We start from the raw sequence: 24,426 nt of genomic DNA, 5'->3' as shown, positions 1-24,426 counted from the left end.
TATCATGTTGCTTCATTCATTTACAGTTATCATGTTGCTTCATTCATTTACAGTTGTTATCATGTTGCTTCATTCATTTACAGTTATCATGTTGCTTCATTCATTTACAGTTGTTATCATGTTGCTTCATTCATTTACAGTTATCATGTTGCTTCATTCATCTACAGTTGTTATGTTGCTTCATTCATCTACAGTTATTATGTTGCTTCATTCATTTACAGTTGTTATTATGTTGAAGTTACAACTGACCCTCTTACTGCAATGTCAGTGACAGGTGACAGAACACCTGCCAGACACACCTGTGGGCAGTCATTTGCCCACCACTGGTGTAGAACAATGACAGGACCTCTTGATTAATAGGTTTCTCATAAACATTCAATTTTATCTTGCAAGCCATCAGGGCTTCGAGGTAAGATGAGAAGGCCTGCGTTTCGCGCCGCTAGTCACTTTTGGCTGAGTTCTCTCGCCGTGCGGTCACGCCTCGTGTTTCTCTTGGATTAACATTTTTTGTTCCTGCGGGTTTTGGTTTGTTAACCTTTTTCTAAGATTTCCTGTTTGCCTGGGACTCACGTGAGTAGGCTTTCTTTTTCAAAGACGTGAACAAATTTGAAATAATATTTACAAACATGTCCGTAATAGAAACAGACGAATTCCACCTGGCAGATTTTGACTTTGAAGACGACGATTGTACTGGGCCAGAGGAAAATAAGAAATCGGCTCAAAACGAAAGTCCGGTATCAGAACAAAAAGGACCCCATAATGATGGGAATCAAATGCCTGGGGTACAGGCAAATCTTTTGTCTGCTATTGAGATGCAGACAAAACTATTAACAAAAATTTTTAAGTCGAACAAAGTATCTGGCAAAATAAGAGGACGAAAGAAATCAAGGTATGAAAATTCCTCTTCCTCTTCATCGTCATCTGCTTCTTCATCATCTTCGCCACCCTGTTCCCCAATAAGAAAGAAACAAAAGAGAAGGGTTAATTCTCCTTCACCGAAACGGTGCACTCCAACCCTCCCCCGCTCTCCTTCATCCTCTTTTCCATCTCGCGCGGTGCGTGAGGCCGGTGAAGGTCAACGTGACCGAACTGACCGCTCCGTTTCCCCCGGCGAGGTTGAAACATCAGCGGATGAGATGGAGAAAGAAATAAGGGGTGCTGCAAATTTAAACCCCGCAGATCATAATAGTACTTGTAGGGAAAACCTTTTCGAGGACGCTGAGGCAGAATTGTTGATGGAGGATGAAGTGGGTCCACCAATTTCGGACACATTAGCAAAGTTTGTCGCCAATCGTTTCCAAAAGAAATTAAGCGACAACATTCTGAAGAAAAAATTAGGGGAATACAAACAACCATCCAATTGCCCTCAGCTATCTGCTCCGCAGACAAACAATGTCATATGGAAAGCCCTCCGGGCACCATACCGTCGAAACGATGCGCGCCTCACAAACGCACAAACCAATATTGCCAAGGTCGCCACGGCAGTGGCCACGGCAATTGATAATCTCCAAAAAAGAAAGGAGAGAGATCTTGATTTTCAATCGACTATGGGGCACCTTTTGAATGCCTTGTCTATCATGGGACACACGCATCAGCATCTGACAGCGTTCAGAAAGGATGCTCAGCGCTACGCGCTTCCACATGATTACAAAGGAGTGTGTGATGTTGAGGCAGGAAGCAGCAAACTGCTTTACGGAGAGGATGTAAAGAAAACTCTCCGAGAAGCGAAAGAAGAAAAGCGATTGGCTTCCAGCCTCACAGAAAAAAGCAGTTACACTGCAAAACCATTTAACAAAGGCAAGTCTTTTTTAGGAAGACAGAAGCCCTTCGGGCAAAAACAACAAAAGGGTCGCCAGTTCCAAAAACGCCCTTTTCGACAGATGGGACAACAGTTCCGCAAGAAGCAAAAATAGTGGAAGAAAACCCTCAGGTAAGCGAAAAGGTCATGAACGACAACAGCTCTGTAGCAATAGACTGTCTCGTAGAAGAAATGAATGCTTTCCAAGCAGGTCAGATCAAAGACAAGATATCAGAATGGCGGACACTGACATCTGACTCCCAGATCCTTGAAATGGTACAAGGAACAAAAATTGACTTTAGCTGTGAAAGTGCACAACCATATTATTGCACTGATTAGAGCATTTCCTTTACTCAAGAGGAAATGACAGCTATAGACAAAGAAATATCGAACCTTTTACACAAGAAAGTTATAGTTGAAACATTGCACGGACAAGGTGAAGTTGTCTCTGGCATCTTTACGAGAGAAAAACAAGATGGTACCTTCCGGGTGATTCTGAATTTGAAAAAATTGAACAAGAGCTTAGTTTACAAAAAATTCAAAATGGAAACCCTAAAGTCTGCGCTCACCCTGCTTAGTCCAGGCTGTTTTATGGCTAGCATTGATTTAGTTTCGGCTTACTACAGTGTCCCCATAGCAGCAGAACATCAAAAATTCTTGAAATTCAAATGGAAAGACAAACTGTTTAAATTTACTTGTTACCCTAACGGCTTGGCTCAAGCGCCCCGCAACTTCACAAAGCTTACCAAACCCATATTTTCCCATCTTCATAGTATCGGTCATGTCAGTTCGAGTTATCTCGACGATTCATTGCTCGTGGGAAACACCGAAAAAGAATGTGAGAAGAATGTGTCAGATACAGTTTCCCTATTTAATCGGCTGGGTTTTGTGGTTCACCCACACAAATCGTCATTCAAACCCTCTCAGAGAATTATATATCTGGGGTTCGAAATTGACTCAGTCACAATGACCGTTTATCTGTCAAAAGAAAAAAGGGAACGAGTAGAAAGTCATTGCAGGGTATTCTTACGAAGGTCAGCCCATTCCGTACGAGAAGTAGCTCGTCTAATCAGCTTACTGGTATCATGTTTCCCCGCGGTGCCGTTTGGCCCCGCCCACTACAGATGCCTAGAAAGGGAAAAGGTGCAGGCAATTAAGAAAACTAGAGGAAATTGGGATAGTGTGATGCAGTTGTCGAGAACGGCACTGGAAGAAGTTAAGTGGTGGTACCGGCACGGATTGTCTAGTGTTTCCCCGATTTCTCACCCTGATCCGGACCTAGTAATTTTCAGTGACGCGAGTCTCTTTGCGTGGGGCGCTGTGTGCGGAAATGAGAAAACAGGGGGGGGGGGGGCGTGGACAGTAGAAGAGAAAGAACTGCACATCAATGAATTAGAACTATTAGCTGCTTTCTTGGCTTGAAGATCCTTTTCCAAAGGGCTAAAAAACGCAGTCATCAGAATCTTTGTTGACAATACCGCAACCATGGCTTGTTTGAACAAAATGGGATCCTCCAAATCCCTCTCACTAGATAATTTATCAAAGAAAGTCTGGGCATGGTGTGAAAATAAAAACTTGTGGTTATCAGCAGCAAGAACAGCTGGGAAAGATAATGTAGATGCGGACAAAGAAAGTAGAACAATCAACATTGACACAGAATGGATGTTGAGCGCATCTCTATTGAAATCTTCACTTTCAGTGCTACAATTCAAACCAGACATTGATCTTTTTACCTCCCGGCTTAACAAACAATTTCCAAAATACGTATCCTACAGAGCAGATCCCGATGCTTTATCGCTCGATGCTTTTACAATGAACTGGAAGGGTTTAAAATGGTATGCTTTTCCACCTTTCTCTCTCATATCCAGAGTCATACAAAAGGTGAAGAAGGACGAAGCAGACGGGATCATCGTGGCACCATGCTGGCCCACACAGCCTTTTTTCCCTCTTCTGATGCAAATCCTCGTCGAAAAGCCAGTCCTTCTATCTGCAAGAGAAAATTTGCTCCATCTACCAAGCAGTCCGGACCAGAAACATCCTTTACACAAAAAGCTTCGCTTGCTAATATGCAAAGTGTCAGGGAAAAATTCGAAAGTGAAGGCCTTTCTGGAGCTGCAACCGACCTTCTCATGTCCTCATGGCGAAATGAAACAAAGAAGGCGTATCACCGATACATTGAAGACTGGAAGCGGTACGCGGTCCTCCAACAAGTGGATTCAATTTCACCGCCATTAAACGTAGCGCTCAATTTCCTTGCTACATTAGTCACGGAAGGGAAATCGTACTCTGCTTTATGCATTGCAAGGTCTGCCCTGGCATGTTATATCAATGTGGAAAATTGTTCAGAATCTTTTGGTAACCTGCCTCAAGTTAGGAGATTTATGAAAGGAGCTTTTGAGTCTAGACCTAGTCTGCCTCTAAAAAGCAGAGTAGCCACTTGGGATGTAAACACAGTACTTTCTTTTCTAGAAACATGGTACCCCCATGAAAGCCTCACTTTAAAAGAACTGTCTTTAAAGCTCGCCATGTTGTTGGCCCTCCTGTGTGGACAAAGGTGTCAAACTTTGTATAAATTAGACACTAACTACATGACTTTGACATCAAACAAATGTACATTTTTCATTTCAAATCTGTTGAAGCATTCTCGCAAGGGTTGTCACCAGAAGCCTCTAGAATTTTTGGCATTTGAAAATTGCCCACAGCTTTGCATCGTAGAAATCCTGACTGTGTATTTGAACATGACAGGAGAGCATAGGAAACACAACAACACAAGTCGTCTCCTGATCAGTTTCAAAAGGCCACACTTGCCCATAAGTAAGGACACATTATGCAGATGGATTAAATCTGTTCTGGACCTGGCAGGTATTGACATTGCATTCTCTGCGCATAGCACTCGCTCTGCGAGCACATCAGCTGCCTCTGAAGCAGGTGTCCCACTCACTACAATTTTAGAGGCAGCAGGCTGGACGCAAGAGAGTACCTTTACTCGATTTTACAAAAAGCAAGTAAAACACAACTTCGGACAACGTCTGCTAGACACATACTTTTCAAAATCCACATGACTTATTGCATTTATTGATCGGACAATATATATCAATATCTATACATGTATTATACTGACATCATTATTACAAAACTTGTCAAGGATTGAAATATTCTGTATGTTAATCACCGTACTACGGTTTTGCTTTGGTTCATTGGCCGTTACAGGTCACCACTCTGTACATATTATCATCCCATGACAAGGCATGGTGGGAAAAGGAGTCTTTCCTTCATGCAGACTAAAACTGATCTATTGCATTGAGCAGTTGGACTTTACAAGTCTATGCTGTGTATAATATTGTCACTGCAATTCATAAAGTTGAAGGATGTTTACTTTATTTGAATGGCTCATGTTTACATTGCATTAGTTGGTGGACAGTACATGCGCCTTATTTGTGTATAATTATCTCATCACAAATCAGGGAGGTCAAGGTTTCTTTATTTCATGCAGCATGAAACTGATTATTACACTGATGGATTGGACATTACATGTCAACTTTATACGTACGGTATCTTTATCTCATCACTTGTTCGGTGGAAGAAAACTCTTTACTTATGCAACATGGAGTAAAATAATTCCATTTAATTAAGAAACAATTTGACATTACATGTCTATACCTCTTACCACTATCTCAACACAATTCATGGAGTTGGAAAATGTTTTACTATTTTCAGTGTTACTGATTTGTATAAATGGACTGGACATTGCATGTCATTTTTTCTTTTAACTTTATTCCGCATGCATATGATTTATTGCAGTTAAGTGTTCTGCATATTACGCATGCAGATATCATCACTATGTCACCACATATCATCTTGAAAGAAAATTCTTTACTCATATATTCAAAATGTTATTTGGATTATAAGCTAAACAGCAAATAAACACTCATGATGATTTTAAATTGTTTTACAAACATATTATTCTTATTATGTGACAATGTTCTCTTGGCTTTGCTTGAAAGGCAGTTGTCCTAATTCGGTTTAGCGACTCGATAGTCACATTCTGGCTCTAAAGTCTCATCTTACCTCGAAGCCCTGATGGCTTGCGAGATAAAATTAAAGAAACATGCGATCTTACCTGGGTAAGTGAAGCTTGTTTCTGATTTTGTCGAGTAAGTCATCAGGAGCTGAGTGGGAAGATGCCCACCCTTTCCCTCCCTTTGAGACAAAGTCAAAAGCATTCCATGCTTTAATTTGAGAAAATGTCAAAAGCATTCCATGCTTTAAGTGTGACTAGCGGCGCGAAACGCAGGCCTTCTCATCTTCCCACTCAGCTCCTGATGACTTACTCGACAAAATCAGAAACAAGCTTCACTTACCCAGGTAAGATCGCATGTTTCTTTAATTATTTAGGGAAAAAACCAGGACAGAACCCCATCACTTTTAGGCTTCTCAAAAGCATTTGATAATTAAGTGCACTATGAAGTCTAGATCATGTTTTATTATTCAAGTTAACAGAAGCACATCCACATGACAACAGTCATTTAGTGTTTGGAAAAAGCAAGAGATAGACAGGTACAAGCTGTAGAGGCATAGCAACAAATTGACACCTACCACTGGCATGTATGTATCCACCAAGTTAGGTCAAATAGTTGTTTGGTCTCAAATTAGGTTATTCACTAATGTAATCACATTCGGCGATACACTCTATGGTGTAAACAGATCACACTCCACAAAAATTATCAATAATTCTGGAAGATGATAAAAAAAAGACATTACATTTTTTTCCCACATTTCTCAAAATGAGTGCCGACGCACACGCACGGGTAGAGTTGGCCAGCGATGATAGCAAGACGTACCTTGGGGCATCTGTGTGGCCAGGGTGGAGGAGATGGTAACAAAGTTGTGCTCCTTTGACCCGTAGTGGACGGGCATCTGCCGGCCTTTGCCCCAGTCCTTGTCGTTGCCGTAGCACTGGTTCATGAACTGCTGCAAGGGGAAGCCTCGCCACATCAGTACACCTGGACAGGACAGACAGGAATATGGTTTGATTTAATTTTAGTAGATTTTTACGGTGCTCGCAACTGCATAAGGTCATATGAGCGCCAAGGGGTGAATGTCAAAAGAGAAGTCCATACAGGGAATCAGGCTTACTCTGAACACCTCTCTAGCTTCAACAGCACAAAGTCTGCTTTGATTATCAATGCACCCCGGAAATAGCGGGTCACAAGAGTGTAACAAACAAACAAAAGAAGTAGAGGGAGAATGACGATTGAAAGGATTAGGAAAGAAAAAGCAGCAGTTCCCCATTGCAGTTCAGGTGCAGTTATGAGCATGATATTGATGAATCAGCCCATTCACAATTCTACTGTGCTTGAATGAGAAATGTCCGCCTTTTGGGAATGGCCTATTTTAAAGACACTACAGTCAGTGGCACTGCCCCGTAGGGTGGCTTGAGTAAGAAAAGATTAACATTTTGTTGAGCCCCACAAAGCAAAGGTTGGAGAGGGGAATGTCCAAAATAAAGTGAAAGCATCATTGAAATTTTAATGATTCACTGACTTAATAATAATAATAATAATAATGAAGATCATTTCTATAGCACCCATTCCGGTGTAAACACAGCTCTAGGCGCTTTACATAAATGCATGTACGAACAATACTCACGCACGCGACACACACACGCACATACACACTCATACACACACACACTCACGCACACATGTGCACACACATGTACGCCAAACACACACGCACACACACACGCACACACACACACATCTACTTGCTTATCACACGCTTAATGTTGCAAGACAGACAGACAGAGATATACAGAAACACAAAAGGGATAGCAAAGAAGAAGGACCTACTACTGGAACCCTCCAACCATCCGTAACTAACAATTTACAACAAGTGACTAGCCACACACGACCAGTTATTTTAGTTTTAGTATGATGAGTTTTATGGCACTTGCAACACAATTAGGTCATGTATGTAAGTGCAAAGAATTCAAGGTTTCACAAGACTAACATACAGAGTAAAGAAAGAGGCGTGGTAAAGATGATAGATGACAGATCTTTGATAGGAAATAAGGAGCAAACCACACCAGAGCTCCTGCCAACCACCCATACATGCAACCAGGCAAAGATATCGAACCACAGGTCATATTAATGACACATAACAATGTACAGTCTTTTTAGTTTTAGTAGAGGTTTTACGGCGTTCGCAACTGAATAAGGTCATATGAGCGCCAGAGGATTTGAGGTGTTACAAGAGAGTAACAAACATAAAAAAGAAGAAGGGGAGATAAGGACGATAGATGTTTCATAGGAAAGAAGAAGCAAACCACACCAGAGCACCCGCCAACCACCCACAATGTACAGTCAACTGAGATTAAGTTTTTGAGGCGAGTCAGCACAACAGTGATGGCCACATTTCATCACGAACATACAACAATATGACCAACAAGTCATTCACAATGACAATAATCATACTATACTATGATAATAACAATAATGATTTGGATTCATTGAGTGCATTTCCATTCTGTAAAAGTTCAATGCTCATAAAGGAGAAGGATCTGACCACACCAGAGTAGCCACCAACCACTCGCAGAATTTGTATTACACACTAGCCACACAAGATATCAGTGACTAGCCACTCGTGAGAACGATTGACACCACTTTGCATAAATTACAAACCATTGATTCTCATTACCGTTTATTCATGCATTACATCAATGAGAATCTAAACCGGCGGCAGCTGAGGGTTATCTCGCTTATTGGTGGACTCAATTTCACACATATAACAAACACAGGTGGATTCTTCAAATATGCCAAACATTTTCAGGAAAAAAGTCTCCTTGCCATGGAGACAGACACAGACACATATATAATACACTAGCTGGGCCCACTTTCGATGAAAGGGATGATCGGTGCTTTAATATAAGCTGAAAGTCATTGGCCTAATATATTTACACTCTACTGGAATGGGGAAATAAATCTTGAGAGATGTAAAAAATTAGGTCTAGATCTATACTCTCAAAACAAAATGCGCCTCGCGAATTATCACTTCCGGATTTTCTAAAATTACAGAGACAGAAGCGTCGGCCTACAAAAGCGATCGGCGAAATAAAGAAATTTAGCTTTTTGCAGCAAAACTGTCTCATAACTGAAAAAAACCAAAGGCGCCATGATCTGGAGAATATTTTAAAGAATTTTTTGGCGAAAACCGCATGTCGATCGATGCTGCCATTAAAAAGCCTTTTGAATAGCAAAATTCGGCCACCACAAATAGATAATAGATTCACACACTGACACACATAAATGACAATGAGGCTAGACGGAGTAGTCCACACAGGCAAAGAAAATGACAATGACCAGGCTGAGCCAGAAGAACACACACATACACATATAACACACATGTACAGGCACACACACAAACACACAGCATCATTTGTTACAAAGTCAGTCAGTCAGTCAGAGTACACATTTGCAGTAAGGGTCACCTTCCTCATAAAATGCACCCATGAGCATCATTATTTCACCGGACCCACAGAGCAAGCACAGCTGTGCCGGCTGACGAACCCACACCCTCATGCCTGGCAACAGCGTCATGGCACCAGGTGGGAGTCTGCTCCCATGACGCTAATGGGCAATTTATATGCCGCGTTCAGGGGCGTAAGTCAAAGAGTGACATCCAAGGGGTAATAAAATCATCATATCCAAATATCAAACACACTAACAACATTGGGCCACTTTTCTGCACAGCTTGTGTGAAAAATACACAGTGCCTAAAATGTGTTTGGATTAATCTGGACACAATTGCAATTTTTCTGGCCCACTATGTGAGATTATTCTGGAAACTTCAAAACCAGCTGACCCCCAAAAATGGATTCAGTGGAGTCTACTTAAACCAAAATCTACAGGCAGATTTCCTTCATCTAGCCTTGTTTTCAATTTATACAGACTGCTCAAATAGCAAAGAAAAAATTAGGGAACACTATTTTCCTTTGGTTTACTGCTGATTTTCCATTAAGCCTTTTTTGGTTTAAACGGACTCCATTGTATATATCAAATGAATGGGGGAACTTTAAGCCTGAGCTCTTTTTCAGCAGATAGGTCCCTGCAAAGTGGTCATGTTGTGAGAGATAAAAGGAAAAAACACAATCTCACACATTCCCCCAAAGTCTGACGATTACAGTCCGGCATCCGAGTCTATCAAGTGATATCGTCTCAATAAAATAAAAAAAATATCCCTAAACCCATTCCCTTACTGATGGATTTACGTAAATGTTTCAATAAATACATGGCTAATTGTGGGGTTTATGCACTGGCCTAGCTGGAGCTTGGAGAAGGAAAGACATTCTCTTCAAGTGTTCACTTTGTTACCCACATTATAAATCTTAACGATGGAGAAGTTACAACTGTGATGTTTTAAACATCCCATACCCACAGTTAAGATCATTTCGGAAGCAAGCTGCTTCAACACTGCCTGGTAGAGCCAACCCAAGGTCATCCCATCAGACAGACAGACTGGGGTACTTGATTGTAAAACAACGTCGCCAACAAACTGAACTCATGACCTCTGTGTACGACCTTGAAGAACTTAACCATAACACCGCAGATGCTGGTACTAAGATCCTCAAAACTGCACAGATCCTCAAAGCGGATAACCTGTTGATGATTCTGCACCACCACAACGAGACATTCCCACTGACCTGCCTCCCTGTACTGTCCAAAGATGAGGTCGCCGGGGTCAAGGGCGGCGGCTGACCCGATGTGTGCGCCTTCCTCCCCGTAGTTGGTCATGTAGAAGGAGATCCGGCCCTGTCGCTGCGAGTCGTACAGGACACGGTCCATCGTGTTCAGCAGGGTCATGTCCTTGTACATCTTGATCACCGTTGCCTCGTCCAACTGTACACACAAGCAAAAAAAACACCCCATTAACAAATGTGAGGCAGCGAGGCGAAATCAGGCGCTCGTCAAAATAACAAAATCAGAGAAACAGGCATTTTTCTGTCAGTTTGAAAAGTTTTATCGAAAGTGTTTTTTTGGACGTAACCTCTTTAACGTCCATATAAAAACACACGTCCATGTGAATTTTACTTTGAAACATTGATTAAAGGCACAAAATATGTCCTTTTTCAGTTTTCAAAGACTCTTTAGCTATTGGAGTTACCAAACTTTGGCTGCTATTTTCTCGTTAATTTCACCACTGAAACCAGGTGACCTCACTTCCTTCAATCACAAATATCTTAAGTTCTATCCAAGATAAATGGGTATTTATTTCATTGGATGCAGGACAAAAAAAAATCAGCTTTCAGATGACACCAATAACTCCACATGCCCAAAAATTGACCAGCGCCTGATTCCACCGCATCATGACCACAATGACAAATGAAAAATAGTGTAAGGGGGAATACACTAAAATGCACACAAGTGGTTGTTTTGTTGTTGGTTTTTCTCTCCTGTTTTTTTTTTGGGGGGGGGAGGGAGACTTCTTCTTTTCTATTCCCTGAATGCACCGAGTGAAGATGATGCTATTACGATGTAACATGTAACAAAACTGTGCAGCAGCCATCTCAAGTTGTGCAGCAGTGTTTATTTACAATCATAGACCAGAGCCCCCAAAGACTTCACACCCCTGAAAAAAAAAACATACTACCTGTTGATTTATTCTAATGCTGCACAATTATTTTAAACACCAACATAATACAAGATTATACATAACCCAGTTCAAACAGTTGCTGGAATTTATTCTAATGCTGCACAATTATTTTAAACACCAACATAATACAAGATTACACATAACCCAGTTCAAACAGTTGCTGGAAACTGCAAGTAAGATGGTCAGGCAGAAGCAATACTCCAGTATTCTGAGCTCAAATTTCTACAGGTGAGAAAATCAAGAGACACCTTCACTGCTCATACCTCCTTTGCGGAGGGATGCTCACAGACTATGTTCACTTGAACTCTAGGGCCTCATCAACACAAGTTAAATCATTTTAGGTGGTGGGCAGCTTCAACTCTGCCTACTGTGGCGTCGGTGGCCTAGTGGTTAGGCTCTTGGACTCGCAACCGTAAGGTCATGGGTTCGAATCCCACCAGGGGCCCGACATTGTGTCCTTAGGAAAGGCACTTTACACGAATTTTCCTCACTTCACCCAGGTGGGAATGGGTAGCCGGCTATAGACAGCGAAAGATCTTGTCAGTTTGTTAGTGTTTGAGTGCTTAATCAGTTGCTTGCACTGTATGCTTCCCCGGAAGCTGAGAATGTTTCGGAGTGTTCTATGGTCTGCTGGGTTAATAATATAGTGTAAAGCGCATAGAGCCTGCTGTTGAGCGGGGATATGCGCTATACAAATGCTATTTATTATTATTATTACTGCCTGTCAAGGCTAAACCAGGCTTGAGTCAGATACAACATCCCAGCAGACAGGTGGAGACACTCACTTAACAATACAACTTCCCTACATGGGAATCAAACTCCCACCTGTGGGTGGTTGGCGGGTGCTCTGGTGTGGTTTGCTCCTTCTTTCCTATCAAACATCTATCGTCTTTATCTCCCCTCCTCCTTTTTTGTGTTTGTTACTCTCTTGTAACACCTCTAATCTTCGGCACTTATACGACCTTATTGTGTTGCAAGTGCCGTAAAACTCTTACAAAAACTAAAAAAACTAAAAACTCCCGCCTTGTGCGTACAACAGTGAAGAGTATAATAACTGTACCACAGATGCTAGTCATCTCCTTAAGCCCTTCGTGACAGCTCCTGTACACTGTACGTCCAACATTGTGTGCCAAGACGCCGTCCTCCTGTACAATGTACGCCCTAAAATCAGCCGATAACAGTGATTGCGTGGACCTTACTTCGTACACCGTGGGGGATTCTATAACTGTACTACAATAGCTTTGAACGTCCTGGCTAGCACAAATTGGGGGCACTAAAACTTAGAAAAACCATACGCCACGAAGGGGTTAGGAGAGCTAAAGAGAGGAATGCAAAAATAGCCATTATACACAGAACTAAAAAAAGAGGAAAACCCCCACCCCCCCTCCCCTCCCCCCCAAAAAACCCCACACAATAACTGACCTTAGGGTCCTGAGACTCATCAATGAACGTTCCATCATGATTCAGAGCCCGGTACACTGGGATCCCTTCCACAGAGTCTGGGTCCAAAAATTCTGGTTTCGACACAAACTCTGACCTGGAACCAGGGAAGTTTGGCTTGTCACTCTCAAACGTGGCATAACATTTCGCCTGCAAAAGACAAACAACACAGCTAACATGTACATAAGCATGCACAGAGGGCATGGAAGAAAAAGAACAAAATCTTGCCAGACCAACGCGCAGAGTTGGTAGAGTAAAGGTCAAAATTCTGTGTGAGTAGATTTATACAAGTGCATATTTTCGAAACTGAGGAAGGTAGTAGAAAGTGACCTAAGTACATGTTACTGAAGTAAATATAGCACGAATGTAACTCAAATAATTCTAAAGTAAAGATTGTGTACATGGAACTGTTTTATTTTACAAAATCATAAGTCTAAAGTCATAATCAGAGACAGTACCAAGTCCGCCGACTCCACCAACTACCCAATTTCCCACCCAGACCGACCGAATGCCAGTCCCATCAGGTGCACTGTGAGTGGCAGAGAGAAATATCAATATCAACAAACTATCAAGACAGATAGGGAGAGAGAGAAAGGGGAGGGGAGGGAAGGGGCTGTGATTTACTTGAATGAAGAGAAGCACACTATATCTATGGTAATTTAGTTAAATGTTGGGAGAAAGTGTAATAATACATGCACAGAAACTACAGAGGGAAAGAAAAGAAGTAGGGCCCACCTGTGGCACCTTTTAACAACCAAAGAGGGGGGGGGGGAGAGAGAGAGAAAGAGAGAGAGAGAGAGAGAGAGAGAGAGAGAGAGAGAGAGAGAGAGAGAGAGAGAGAGAGAGAGAGAGACAGGGGAAGATGTTTTAGTTACTATCTTTTATTACGTTCTAAATAAAACATTTTACGATATATCTGTACACGATTTTCATGTTGAAACACAATTTTTACTACAGGCAAAAAAAAAGAAAGAAATGGATTTTGAAAAACAACAACTTCATGAACTGATGGGTCATAACTGCACACATTCAATTTTGAAAGAATGAGTAAACAAATTTCCTCATTGTCTGACAAACCACTACCAAACATAAACAACTGTCATAATTTCCTAGAACTAAATCAAAGATCTGGGTGTTAACTTTCAGTGGACAAGAACATAATATTAATATCACTTTGTTTTGATTATCTGAAAATTTTGCATATATATATGTATTTGCTTGGGTTTATGTTCACATGTGAAAGACAAGGTAATAAAAATACACATTTGATTCTTTAAAAAAGCATGCACCCAGTTAAATTTGAAATACATTTTTTCAGTTATAATTCACTGTTGAATCTGCAGCCCATATCTGTCCCCATTGTTTTATGCAAAAAAAATTATGAAATTATGCAAACTGAGCCCAAAAATGTGAAATGATGCGATTCTGTTAATTTTAACAAAGAATGATAAAGGAAAAAAATAAGAAATTATGCGAAAAATGATCAAATTTTGCTAAATTATGCGGGGTGCATAAAACCACGGCGACAGCCATACATACAGTTAAGCACAGACAACTCAAACGTGCTATAGATTCTAATTCACAGATAGCTCAAACAATGCCATTCACCAATTGAGCTGCTTGATTTTCTTTGTATTAGCAACACTGTTTTTTCAAACACCTTCTGAAAAATGAAATGTGTCCTACAGCTCACCTCGCAACAGCCCAGCCAATATTTCCCTCACAATATTCTTGAATTCAAATCGCTCAACGAACATGACGAAAAACAAACACATCCACAATCATTGAAGTATAGTGTGGGCGCTATTAAGTGGTGAGCAGGTGTGTTTACTTTGCTCTGTGTTTATATTGAGTTACAATCAGAATACTAAGTACGTATCTAGCTGGGGAACTCCTTCCGTAAATTTTAACTTTCACTCCGCACATAGATACTGTTTTGGGGGTCAAACCGCAGTATTTTTTGCTAGATCTAGATCTAAATTCTACTAAAACTTCAGCAAAATCAAGATCAAATAGGCCTATTTTCAAGAAAAGCTCACAAAATTATTGTAAAAAAACATCAAATGTGAGTCAGCGTGGTGAAATCAGGCGCTCGTCAAAATAATGAAAGTCAAGAAATTGTCTCCTGCAGGTTTGAGAATTTTTATTGAATTTTTGTTTTTTGGTTCAACACCTTTCATGCACATTTAGAGCACATTTCTGGGTGGATTTTACTGAAAAACGTTGATTAGAGGCAGAAGAAATGTAAATTTTTAGTTTCCACGGACTCTTTAAAAGCTAAAGAAAATAACTCAACTTTGGCGGCCATTTTCTTGTTAATTTTACCTCTGAAACCAGAAGACTCTCACCTCCTTCAATTACACATGTCTCGACTTCTCTTCAACATAGATGAATATTATTTTCACCAAAAACAAGGAAAATGTACAGGCCTTAAGTTGACACCATCAACTCCGTATGCCCAAAAAATGACGAGAGCCTGATTCCACTGCATTGTGCAACAAATGGAAAAGGTAGCATTAATTGCGACAGAGTAACGCTGTGACAAATATCACGCTTAATTGCGACAGACTGACTCTGTGACAATTAATGCGGCGTTAATTGCGACAGAATGAGTCTGTGACAAAAATAAGAATTTAAAAAGAAAAATGAAAAACAAACACACACACACGCACACTCCCACACACATACAAATACACATACACACACACACACTGTAACATACACTCTCACACACACGCTTGTGGCCTTAATACACACACACACTCACACAAACACCAAACAAACAGAGAGTCGCAGCTCTTTTCTTGTTGTTGTTGTTGCCCCTACTGGTTTTTGATGCTGGTATGCTGCTAATGTTTTGTTGTAATATTTGTTGCCTCGACTCTACTGTTCAGAAAGTCTTTATGGATTTTGTCCACACTCTTTAACCCTGGAAGCGCACAGGCCCTTCTATATAAATGGCATGAGCCGGGCTACCTGGGAAATGCTCAGGCCCTATACATAAAGGGCTGACCTACTTCGACCGGGAAGCGCGCAGACCCTATATAAAGGGCATAGACGCTGACCTTTTTCAATGGAAAATTTCAGTATTCCATGCAAAATGACGAAGCAAATTACAGGTCAAAGTTATAAATAGTGACCAATGACTGCAAGTTATCTTGACCTCGTAGAACGTCTCTTGGCCAAGATATCGATTGATAAAGTGACGCAGTCCAGCTGAGTGACTACACGCTATGTGTTATCACTTGTTTCGGCGTGCTTATGTACTAATTGTTGAGTTTATCCCAATTTGCGCTTTGTTTGCATTTACAGCGATCATTTCTGAATGGCTCATTCTATCAGCTTTAAGAAAAGATATGGTTTTATATATATATTATATCTTTTATCATCTGTTGAGCGGTAAATGGTCATTTTTCAGTAGCAGGCATACATCTCTGGTATCTCAGCTGATATCCCCCCCCGTCAAACGCCCCATGTTTATAACCAATCGGCCATGGCGGCGGTGCATTTTTGGTGGGTTATGCCGGTGAAAGGCTGAGCGCTTCTAGGGTTAAATCCGCCTTCTGAACTGTTTCAGTTTTAGTAGGTACCAGAAACTAAATTTTCAAAGTAGTTTTATGCCAAATTTATCAGTTTCATTTGAAAGGCCTATATCCACTGAGCATTTTGGTACCATTCTTTAACCTCTCAGTCAATTTTTAAGAAAATGGTAGTTGTTTAAAATTTGATCAAATTTGTTAAAGTCAGTCACTGGCTGCAACCCCATGTTTGACAGACAATAAAAGAGTACCAAGAGCACTAAACATCTCCACATTAACAGAGTACAATCACTATAACAAATATATGGAGCCTAATTTTTTTCAAGACTGTGAGATCATAACAAATCAGTACTTTATCGCCTCAAACACGATGATCTGTCGTTATTTCGACAAAAACACCGAGCGTTGACCCCGCCGGGGCCGCACCGGGCCCCGCGGCGAGCGAGTCGGCTCTATACTGTAGTGTACCCCGCGTGCGGGGTCACATGCTTTCTGAGTCTCGCGGAAGGATTGATGAAAAATAATTCCAAGCTGATTACTTTAATCTAATAGAAAATAAGCTGATCTTTTATTACATATATTTTTTAAGCCGGTATTTTACATATTATGGGTAAAAAGTGATCTTTAAACATTTTGACAGTATTTTTAAAAGCTTTCTATTTAGACGCCAAAGGCAAAACACATACCACGGGAAAGCCCGTTTAAAGCTCACAGTTCTCCGCCAATGAAAAGACGGTATTTAATCATTCCTCGTTCCGCGAAGCATTTGAATGCACCCTTGTCAATTTTTCAACCGGCCGACCACGCATTCCGACCGCGAGGGGCTTCGCTTTCGTCGGCGATTCTCCAGCTCCTATTAATCGGACATAAAAACAACTTACACCATTGTAACGAGGAAAAGCTGAACTTTTACAAGGTGTACGGCACTTGGTGTTTTATAGTGAAAGAGCAAAGAAACAGCGATCGGAATTATCCCGATTTCACCGATACCACGCGGTCGGAAGGCCGCGAGTGCCCGCGAGGCCGTGTTTACGCTACCTAGTTTTAGATGAATTCTTCCTAAAGGCAAGAAAATTTTCATCTTTAAATTTAGCAAAAGCTCTGTCAAATTTGTCGTAAGATTTGAATGCCTGCTCTAGAAAGTCTTCCATCTTATCAGGCGGAGACTTGATTCTAGCCTAGAAAACTAGGAGGACCACGCTAGGAGAAGCGGAAATAGTAGATGATGTAAGATCTAGGTAACTTTTTCGGTAGTTCCCACCCCACAATTGTAATTCGCCGTAGGGGGATTTGCCCCCCTGACCTAATAAAAAAGCCTGTGGGCGTATGGCCCTCCCGTACGCGTAGCCTCATAGCTCACGGCCTTGATAATCGCTCAGCTGGACCGCGTCACTTTATCGATCGATATCTTGGCCAAGACAAAGATTGTGTACAAACAAGATAGTGCACTCCTCTATAATTGAGCCAATTAAAAAAGCGTCCTCAATATTCGGTGGCGCTCTCTTCGAAAAAGTGCGGACTTTGCGATTAGAGTTACCCTACTTGTGTGAAAATATAATAAAAGTGAAACTAACAAACTGTGCAATTCCTATTCTTCTTCTGGTGAAACGAAAGAGAGCTTCAAAACAAAGACGGCAGCGTCATCTTTACCAATGTGCGGACTTCTGCCGACACCTTTTTGGTCGAGTGAACTATTTTGTTATGTACGATCTTTGGCCAAGAGACACTCTACGGGGTCAAGATAATTTGCAAAGTCATTGGTCACTATTTATAACTTTGACCTGTAATTTACAACGTCATTTTCCATAAATAAGGAAAGCTGAAATTTTCCATTGAAAAAAAGTCAGCGTCTATGCCCTTTATAGCTGCGCACTTCCCAATCGAGGTAGGTCATCCCTATATATAAGGCCTCCGCGCTTCCCGGGTAGCCCGGCTCACGCCCTTTATAAAGGGCCTGTGCGCTTCCCCGGTTTAAGTTTATCCACTTGTAGTGTCCGGTTTGATAGTTTATGTGCCGCCTACAAAGTCTAGCTTATTATGTGAAGTCATGGGTCTCAACTAAAAATTTTTTTAAAGGAGGAACTTTCCAGGTGATCGCGACAGAAGCCCATTTTCGCGAAACACCCATTATTATTTTATACTGTTGAACCCTAGAATGCCGGAATAAAACCATCAATTTATCAAAGCAAGGTTATTTCACATCAATTTGAGGGTTTGGAAGATCATTTCAAGTAAGAGTCACTTGCCCAATATTTACAATCTTGATTACGTACAGAAAGTGGTGGCGCACTGGGGTCTTGTGCAACTTATTTATGTTTTCCTTTCATCATTCGCCTGCATATATAAACTATATAAAAATGAATCTTGTTTTGAGCCTGACAAAAAGCCTAGAACCAGAATATCGACTGTCATGATCAATATTTATCATGATTCATATCAATATAATAATTATTATACGTGACAAACAAAAATTAATGCTAAAACTCAAAGTAGAGTAATATAACTTGAATAGCTCCAGTAAACCTATTCAGTGTGCGAGGTGTAAGAACTGTGGGAGGGTAAGATGCAGCGACACTGAAAATCTGCGAATCTTGAACAGAAAGCTAAAATATAATAGAGATATAATTTACTGTCACCCATTCAATGAAACGCAAACACTTGACTTAGGCCCCTAAGTTCAATAACTATAATAATAACACGTTTACAGGTTATGACGGTTCCCGATTTCACACAAGGCCTGCACCAACGCACACTTTACTTTGCAGAGAGCTGTAGTAGTGATCAAAATTCTAAATATATAAAAAATTTGCTTCCAAATTCAGTTTGTTTGTCCTCTGGTGTAGCGTCCAGCCCTCCCCCATCCCCGAGTGTACTTTGAAAAAAAAAAATCAATAATATCCCCTCATTCCGGAGTCCTGTATTCACAACGCTCAGAACGCGCGCAGGTTCACTGACCGGTCACACTGGCGAGCCTTACAAGACGCTTCCATTTATAACTTTCTTTTCTTTTTTTTTTTCCCCTACAAGTGACAGCACAGTGACGAATATTGATTTATTTTCATGGCGACACCACGTTTGTAATGAAGAACCTACATGTTACAAATGTTGCATTATCAGACTAAGACTGACAAGTTTTTGGGTGGTACCTAAAGCAGAACTTGATTTTCCTGTCAAGCCTCGGTGACACATACAATTCCACTTGCCGCCATAGCCACCTATTAGCTTGAAACGTACTCTCAAACCGGGAAAAGCCGAATTAATATCGCAATCGCGACCGGCAAAAATTAACTTAAAGACGTTATCGGGTTTGGTTTTCAAATATTCGATATCATGTATTTTCCCCGGGTCTCTGCGATTTCTATTATCTATTTGTGGTGGCCGAATTTTGCTATTCAAAAGGCTTTTTAATGGCTGCATCGATCGACATGCGGTTTTCTCCAAAAGATTCTTTAAAAAATTCTCCAGAGCAAGGTGCCCTTTGTTTTTTCAGTTTCGAGACAGTTTTGCTGCAAAAAGTTAAATTTCTGTATTTCGGCGATCGCTTTTGTAGGCCGACGCTTCTGTCTCTGTAATTTTAGAAAGTCCGGAAGTGATATTTTCGCGAGGTGCGTTTTGTTTTGAGAGTATAGATCTAGACCTTATAATTTCTTGCATCTCTCAAGATTTATTGCCCCATTCCATTAGAGTGTAAATATAGAAGGCCAATGACTTTCAGTTGATATTAAAGCACCGCCCTAGATAGTCAGAGAACGGTTAGTACAAGAACGTATAGGCACCGCTGATCATTCCTTTCATCGAGAGGGGGCCCAGCTAGTTTCTTCTATTTCCCGGGGCCTGGCAGTCACCTTTCTCCCAGCAACTCTCTTTCTGAATGGCCCGTTGCAACGGTAGCGGAGTTTAGCAGAGGAAATGGCGGTAGCAGAATATTGAGACCTAATGGAAGTGGAGGGCCGTACACATAGCCATGAGGCTATGTGTACAGGAGCCATAGATTTAGCCACTTCAAATAAAAAATATGGCGGGGGGTTTCAGGGGGCGGGCGATATGCCCCCCTGAATTTTACCATAATTTGAAGTTTTGCAGTTGTTAGGTTTGATATCTTAGCTCACCGCACATCAAACATATAGATCTAGATCTAGATCTAGCTGTAGATCTAGGCTCAAAAGGGGGGTGGGAACTAGCCTACCCAAAAAGCACCAAATCTAGTAGATCTAATCACACAAAAGACGAAAAAAAAAAAAAAGAGGTCCATGTTCACTGTCACAATGAGTGACAATGGCACCGCGTTAGCTGTCACAGCGTCACTCTGTCGCAATTAACACAATAGTCTACCAAAGGGAAAAATCCCCCCGGTAAGATTGAAGAATACCGCACCAGCGGACTGACTTTGCCTATGTCTCAACCTTAGGAATTCATAATTTTCCCGTTTTCAATATCTCTCAATGGAGAATCTCGGACCGGTAGATCTATTCATTAAAATTTTATCAGGGTGGAGACCCCCCTGGACCCCCCCTCACTTTCTCGCGCAATAATGTACGAGTAGTCCGGTATTCTTCAATCTTCCCTCCCCTCCCCCGAACTCTAAGAATAGTGTGGCCCCACAGATTAAATTTTTCCTCAGGCTCAGGAGGGGCGTCTCCCCCCCCCTCCTTTACCCCAAGAGAGGGATGCAAATGGGTAGTCTATACAAGTGCAGATAGATCTAGAGTCTAGATCTGGAATGGAAGAATGTCCAAGCTTCATCTTGATGCAGAATAAAATAAAAATAATAAAATTGGCACACAAGCAGATTAGGCCTCTTAAATGAAATCATGACAATTTAAAATGCATTCCTCGTGTAACAGCTCCACCAGTGCCAGTGGGCCGTGGGAAGGTCACACGGGAAAGAACTGCATGAAATAAAAGAAGCAAAAAAGAGCAATCCATCCCGTTTCGAAAAAAAGAAAACATACGTTGGCCAATACAGGCAAAGCCTTGCTCCGAGAGTGATTGGTCTGAGATATGCCGCTTCGTAGCAGACGTAAAATTGACCGCTGCAGCATCTTGCTTGCCAGTGAATGAGAGACTGAGAGACCAGAGAGAGAGAAGAAACGCGAGCATAAACAAATTGTGACGTCAGGGGTATATCTGGTTACATTAAAAACAATGATGATCACTGTGATCAAAGAAGCGAAATAAACCTATTGAGAAATAAGAGAGGCCCATTTGATTAAAGGGACCCCCCCTCCCACTCATTGGATTGTTTTGCTTCATGTTCAAATGAAAACCAAAATCAAAACAGATAGATCTAACTAATTACTAGATGAGATTGATACTGTTAGAAAAAAGTTAATATCTGACTGAAAGCGAAAGTGCATGACTCATCCAACAAAAGCAGGAAGTGACATAGTACACATTTGGTGTATAGTTAGAAGATTTCCTGGTCGGATAATGCCATTCGTGTAATATAGATCTTACCGAATAAATAACCATAGAAGTGCTGGTGTCATTGAAATCAGCCTTTACGCATACAGAGAATTGGTGGTCTTCTCAAAAGCCCATGTCTGTTTTTCTCATATCGTTATCTCAGAGGAGTGAGTACATTGCCTTTTGTTGTTGTTTTATGATGGTGGCGGTCGGATAGAGAGAGGTTCACTCTCTCTGCTCTGCTGTGTGTTAGTCACTCGACAGCAGGTGATGGTGATGACGATATCCGACTTTATTATTAGAAATCTAGATTAGATCTAGATCTAGATCTAGAATCTAGATCTAGATCTGTTATTATTATTGATGTTGTGTGGTGGTGAAATTGTTGGGAAGATTGAAAAATACCGGACCACTCGTACATTATTGCTCGAGAAAGTGGGGTAGGTGGGGCGGGTGGTTGGGGTGGAGGAGGGGGGTTCAGGGGGGTCTCCCCCCCCTGACAAAATTTTAATCATGAATAGATCTACCGGTCCGAGATTCTCCATTGAGAGATATTAAAAACGGGAAAATTATGAATTCCTAAGGTTGAGACATAGGCAAAGTCAGTCCGCTGGTCCGGTATTCTTCAATCTTACCAAAGTCAAAGGCAAATTGTTTCATTCATTGGTCTTTGTCAACTCTATGTCTCAGTCTATTGGAAAATTACAGTCCAGACTATAGCAGTCTAGAATCTAGTCTAGATCTAGTGATTATAAAATAATATTTTCCAGGTGATTGCTTAACCCTCGTCCTGCGGGGGCTGGGTTTATGTCGCCTGATAAGCCTATTTCGGCACCTCGCCTGCGTTCTGAGTTCTGGTCCCGCGTCAGTCTTGCCCCTGGCCCAGCGCACACGCTTCGAGCATCATCTCCCGTTCAATTCGGGTCCCGCGTTGGATCTAGATTCACGCATTTCAAGTGTGTGTTCGTCAGTCTGCTTGAGTTTGTGTGCGTTTATGACCTTCTTCTAGAACCGCCTACGTTGGTTCATAACTGAGGCATACGTCTCATTCAAAACACGCCAAGTTGGTAGCTCTAGATGTTCCTCAAATGAAATTATCCCTCTTTAGACATGATGAGGAGCTCGAAATGATAGTCAGACAAGACTTTCAATTTTCTGAACAAAATCTTTCAAATGAACTTGATTTTGTATGAAATGATACCTGATAAAAAAAATAAGCTTGTTTGATAATTTTGAACACCATTGTGCAGGTACAAAGAACAATTTGAGTGCAAAACATTCGGAAATTGACCTATATTATAATATCCCCTTTCGAACCCCAGGTCATTCATAACAACAAGAGCGTCTAGAAAGGCATTTGAATTTGTGTAACTACTCGTAATGTCTTCAGCTTATGAGAGGGGGTTATTCATGTGTTTGTAACACTTCGAAATAGAAAGCTATGAAAGATATAGCGTTATTTTCATCATCGATTAACACACTCCCACGGTATTCATGGTGAAAACACACATTACCAGGCGCGCGCGCTGTACACCAACAGTACACACTGAGTGACCCCGACAGCCTGCCCGGAACGTCTGACGTTATCGGTTGCTGATAAGATTCGCATCTCAGCACAGACCCTGGACAAGAGTTAAGTTTTAAAAATAGATATCTGGATCTACTAAGATCCCTTGCATGATGAGCCCTTCTGACTGACCCTCACTAATATGACTCTAATTTTTATGAATGAGATGAGGCCAAGTCAGTTTGTGAAGTCATCTGTGCGTTACGCGAGGCACGCCAGCCAGCCAACCCAGTATTTGCCTATCCACGATCAGCTGATCAAAGTGCTTTATTCTACCATCGAAGTGAGTCCGAATAGACAAAAATTATATTCAGACTCTGAATTGAGTCCAGCATGATGTCCGTTCCGACTTCCGACCCTTGTTCGTAAATATTTCCAGCATTTACGAACATTTTTTCGATTATAATGATAACAGTTGAGACGTGAGCTTTAATATCCAGTTACTAGATCTATCTAAACTGGCCCTCCCTGCATCATTAGAACAGAACGATTAAGTTCAGCTGACCTTGCCGGGGGCAAAGTTAATTATGTCGACCAATGAGACTGCGTGTAGTGATCTCGCACTCTCGGTTTGCTGGGGGAAGAGGTGTTTGGAAGAGGCCACAGCTGTCGGTTTTGTGCAATGAATGACATGCGATTAAACGTAGAACAATGCAAACTATTTTTAGGTAAGGCGGCCCTCTTGTTTGACGCCAGACCAGGATACCCCTCCGATCACATGACCACATCTAAGTGTAGCCAACCGCATGGCACCAAAGATGGAAGTGTCTATGTATTTATATCAAGCTTTTAAATCTACCTGTCGGTGTTGGATGTTCTGATGGCTGAATGGACAGCGCGTCTGCGTTTAAAGTCATGCAATTATTTTATGAGCTGTTCGATCCCGGTCCCGGAAGTTGTTTTTTTTCTCCTCCTCCCGACTGACCAACAGTTTGTCCCATAAAATATAGTTTGTTGCTTTGTAGTTGTTTAAAAAAATGTATATTAGTGATGAAGAATGCAGGAGGGGGGGGGGGGGGGGGGGG

The 24,426-nt window shown here is 41.4% G+C and overlaps 2 protein-coding genes across 2 annotated transcripts in view; one reads left to right on the top strand and one right to left on the bottom strand.

Annotated features, from left to right (window-relative positions):
• The window catches only part of LOC101848880 (2-oxoisovalerate dehydrogenase subunit alpha, mitochondrial), a gene marked incomplete in the record, with an annotated part of 31,958 nt that extends 10,423 nt beyond the window's left edge, over positions 1-21,535 (bottom strand). Inside the window, 4 exon segments of the mRNA XM_013081342.2 lie at positions 6,640-6,801; positions 10,500-10,695; positions 12,872-13,039; positions 21,381-21,535. Of these exon segments, the coding sequence (XP_012936796.1) occupies positions 6,640-6,801; positions 10,500-10,695; positions 12,872-13,039; positions 21,381-21,470 (616 nt within the window).
• A 294-nt stretch (positions 21,536-21,829) lies between these two features.
• Positions 21,830-24,426, top strand: part of LOC101848655 (deubiquitinase DESI2) — a gene marked incomplete in the record, with an annotated part of 12,650 nt that continues 10,053 nt past the window's right edge. Inside the window, 1 exon segment of the mRNA XM_013081341.2 lies at positions 21,830-22,001.

This window comes from Aplysia californica, unplaced genomic scaffold (assembly GCF_000002075.1).
Source record: "Aplysia californica isolate F4 #8 unplaced genomic scaffold, AplCal3.0 scaffold00126, whole genome shotgun sequence".
Lineage (NCBI taxonomy): Eukaryota > Metazoa > Mollusca > Gastropoda > Aplysiida > Aplysiidae > Aplysia > Aplysia californica.
The sequence above is the reverse complement of the archived record's forward strand: the minus strand, read 5'-3'. Positions and strand labels throughout refer to the sequence as shown.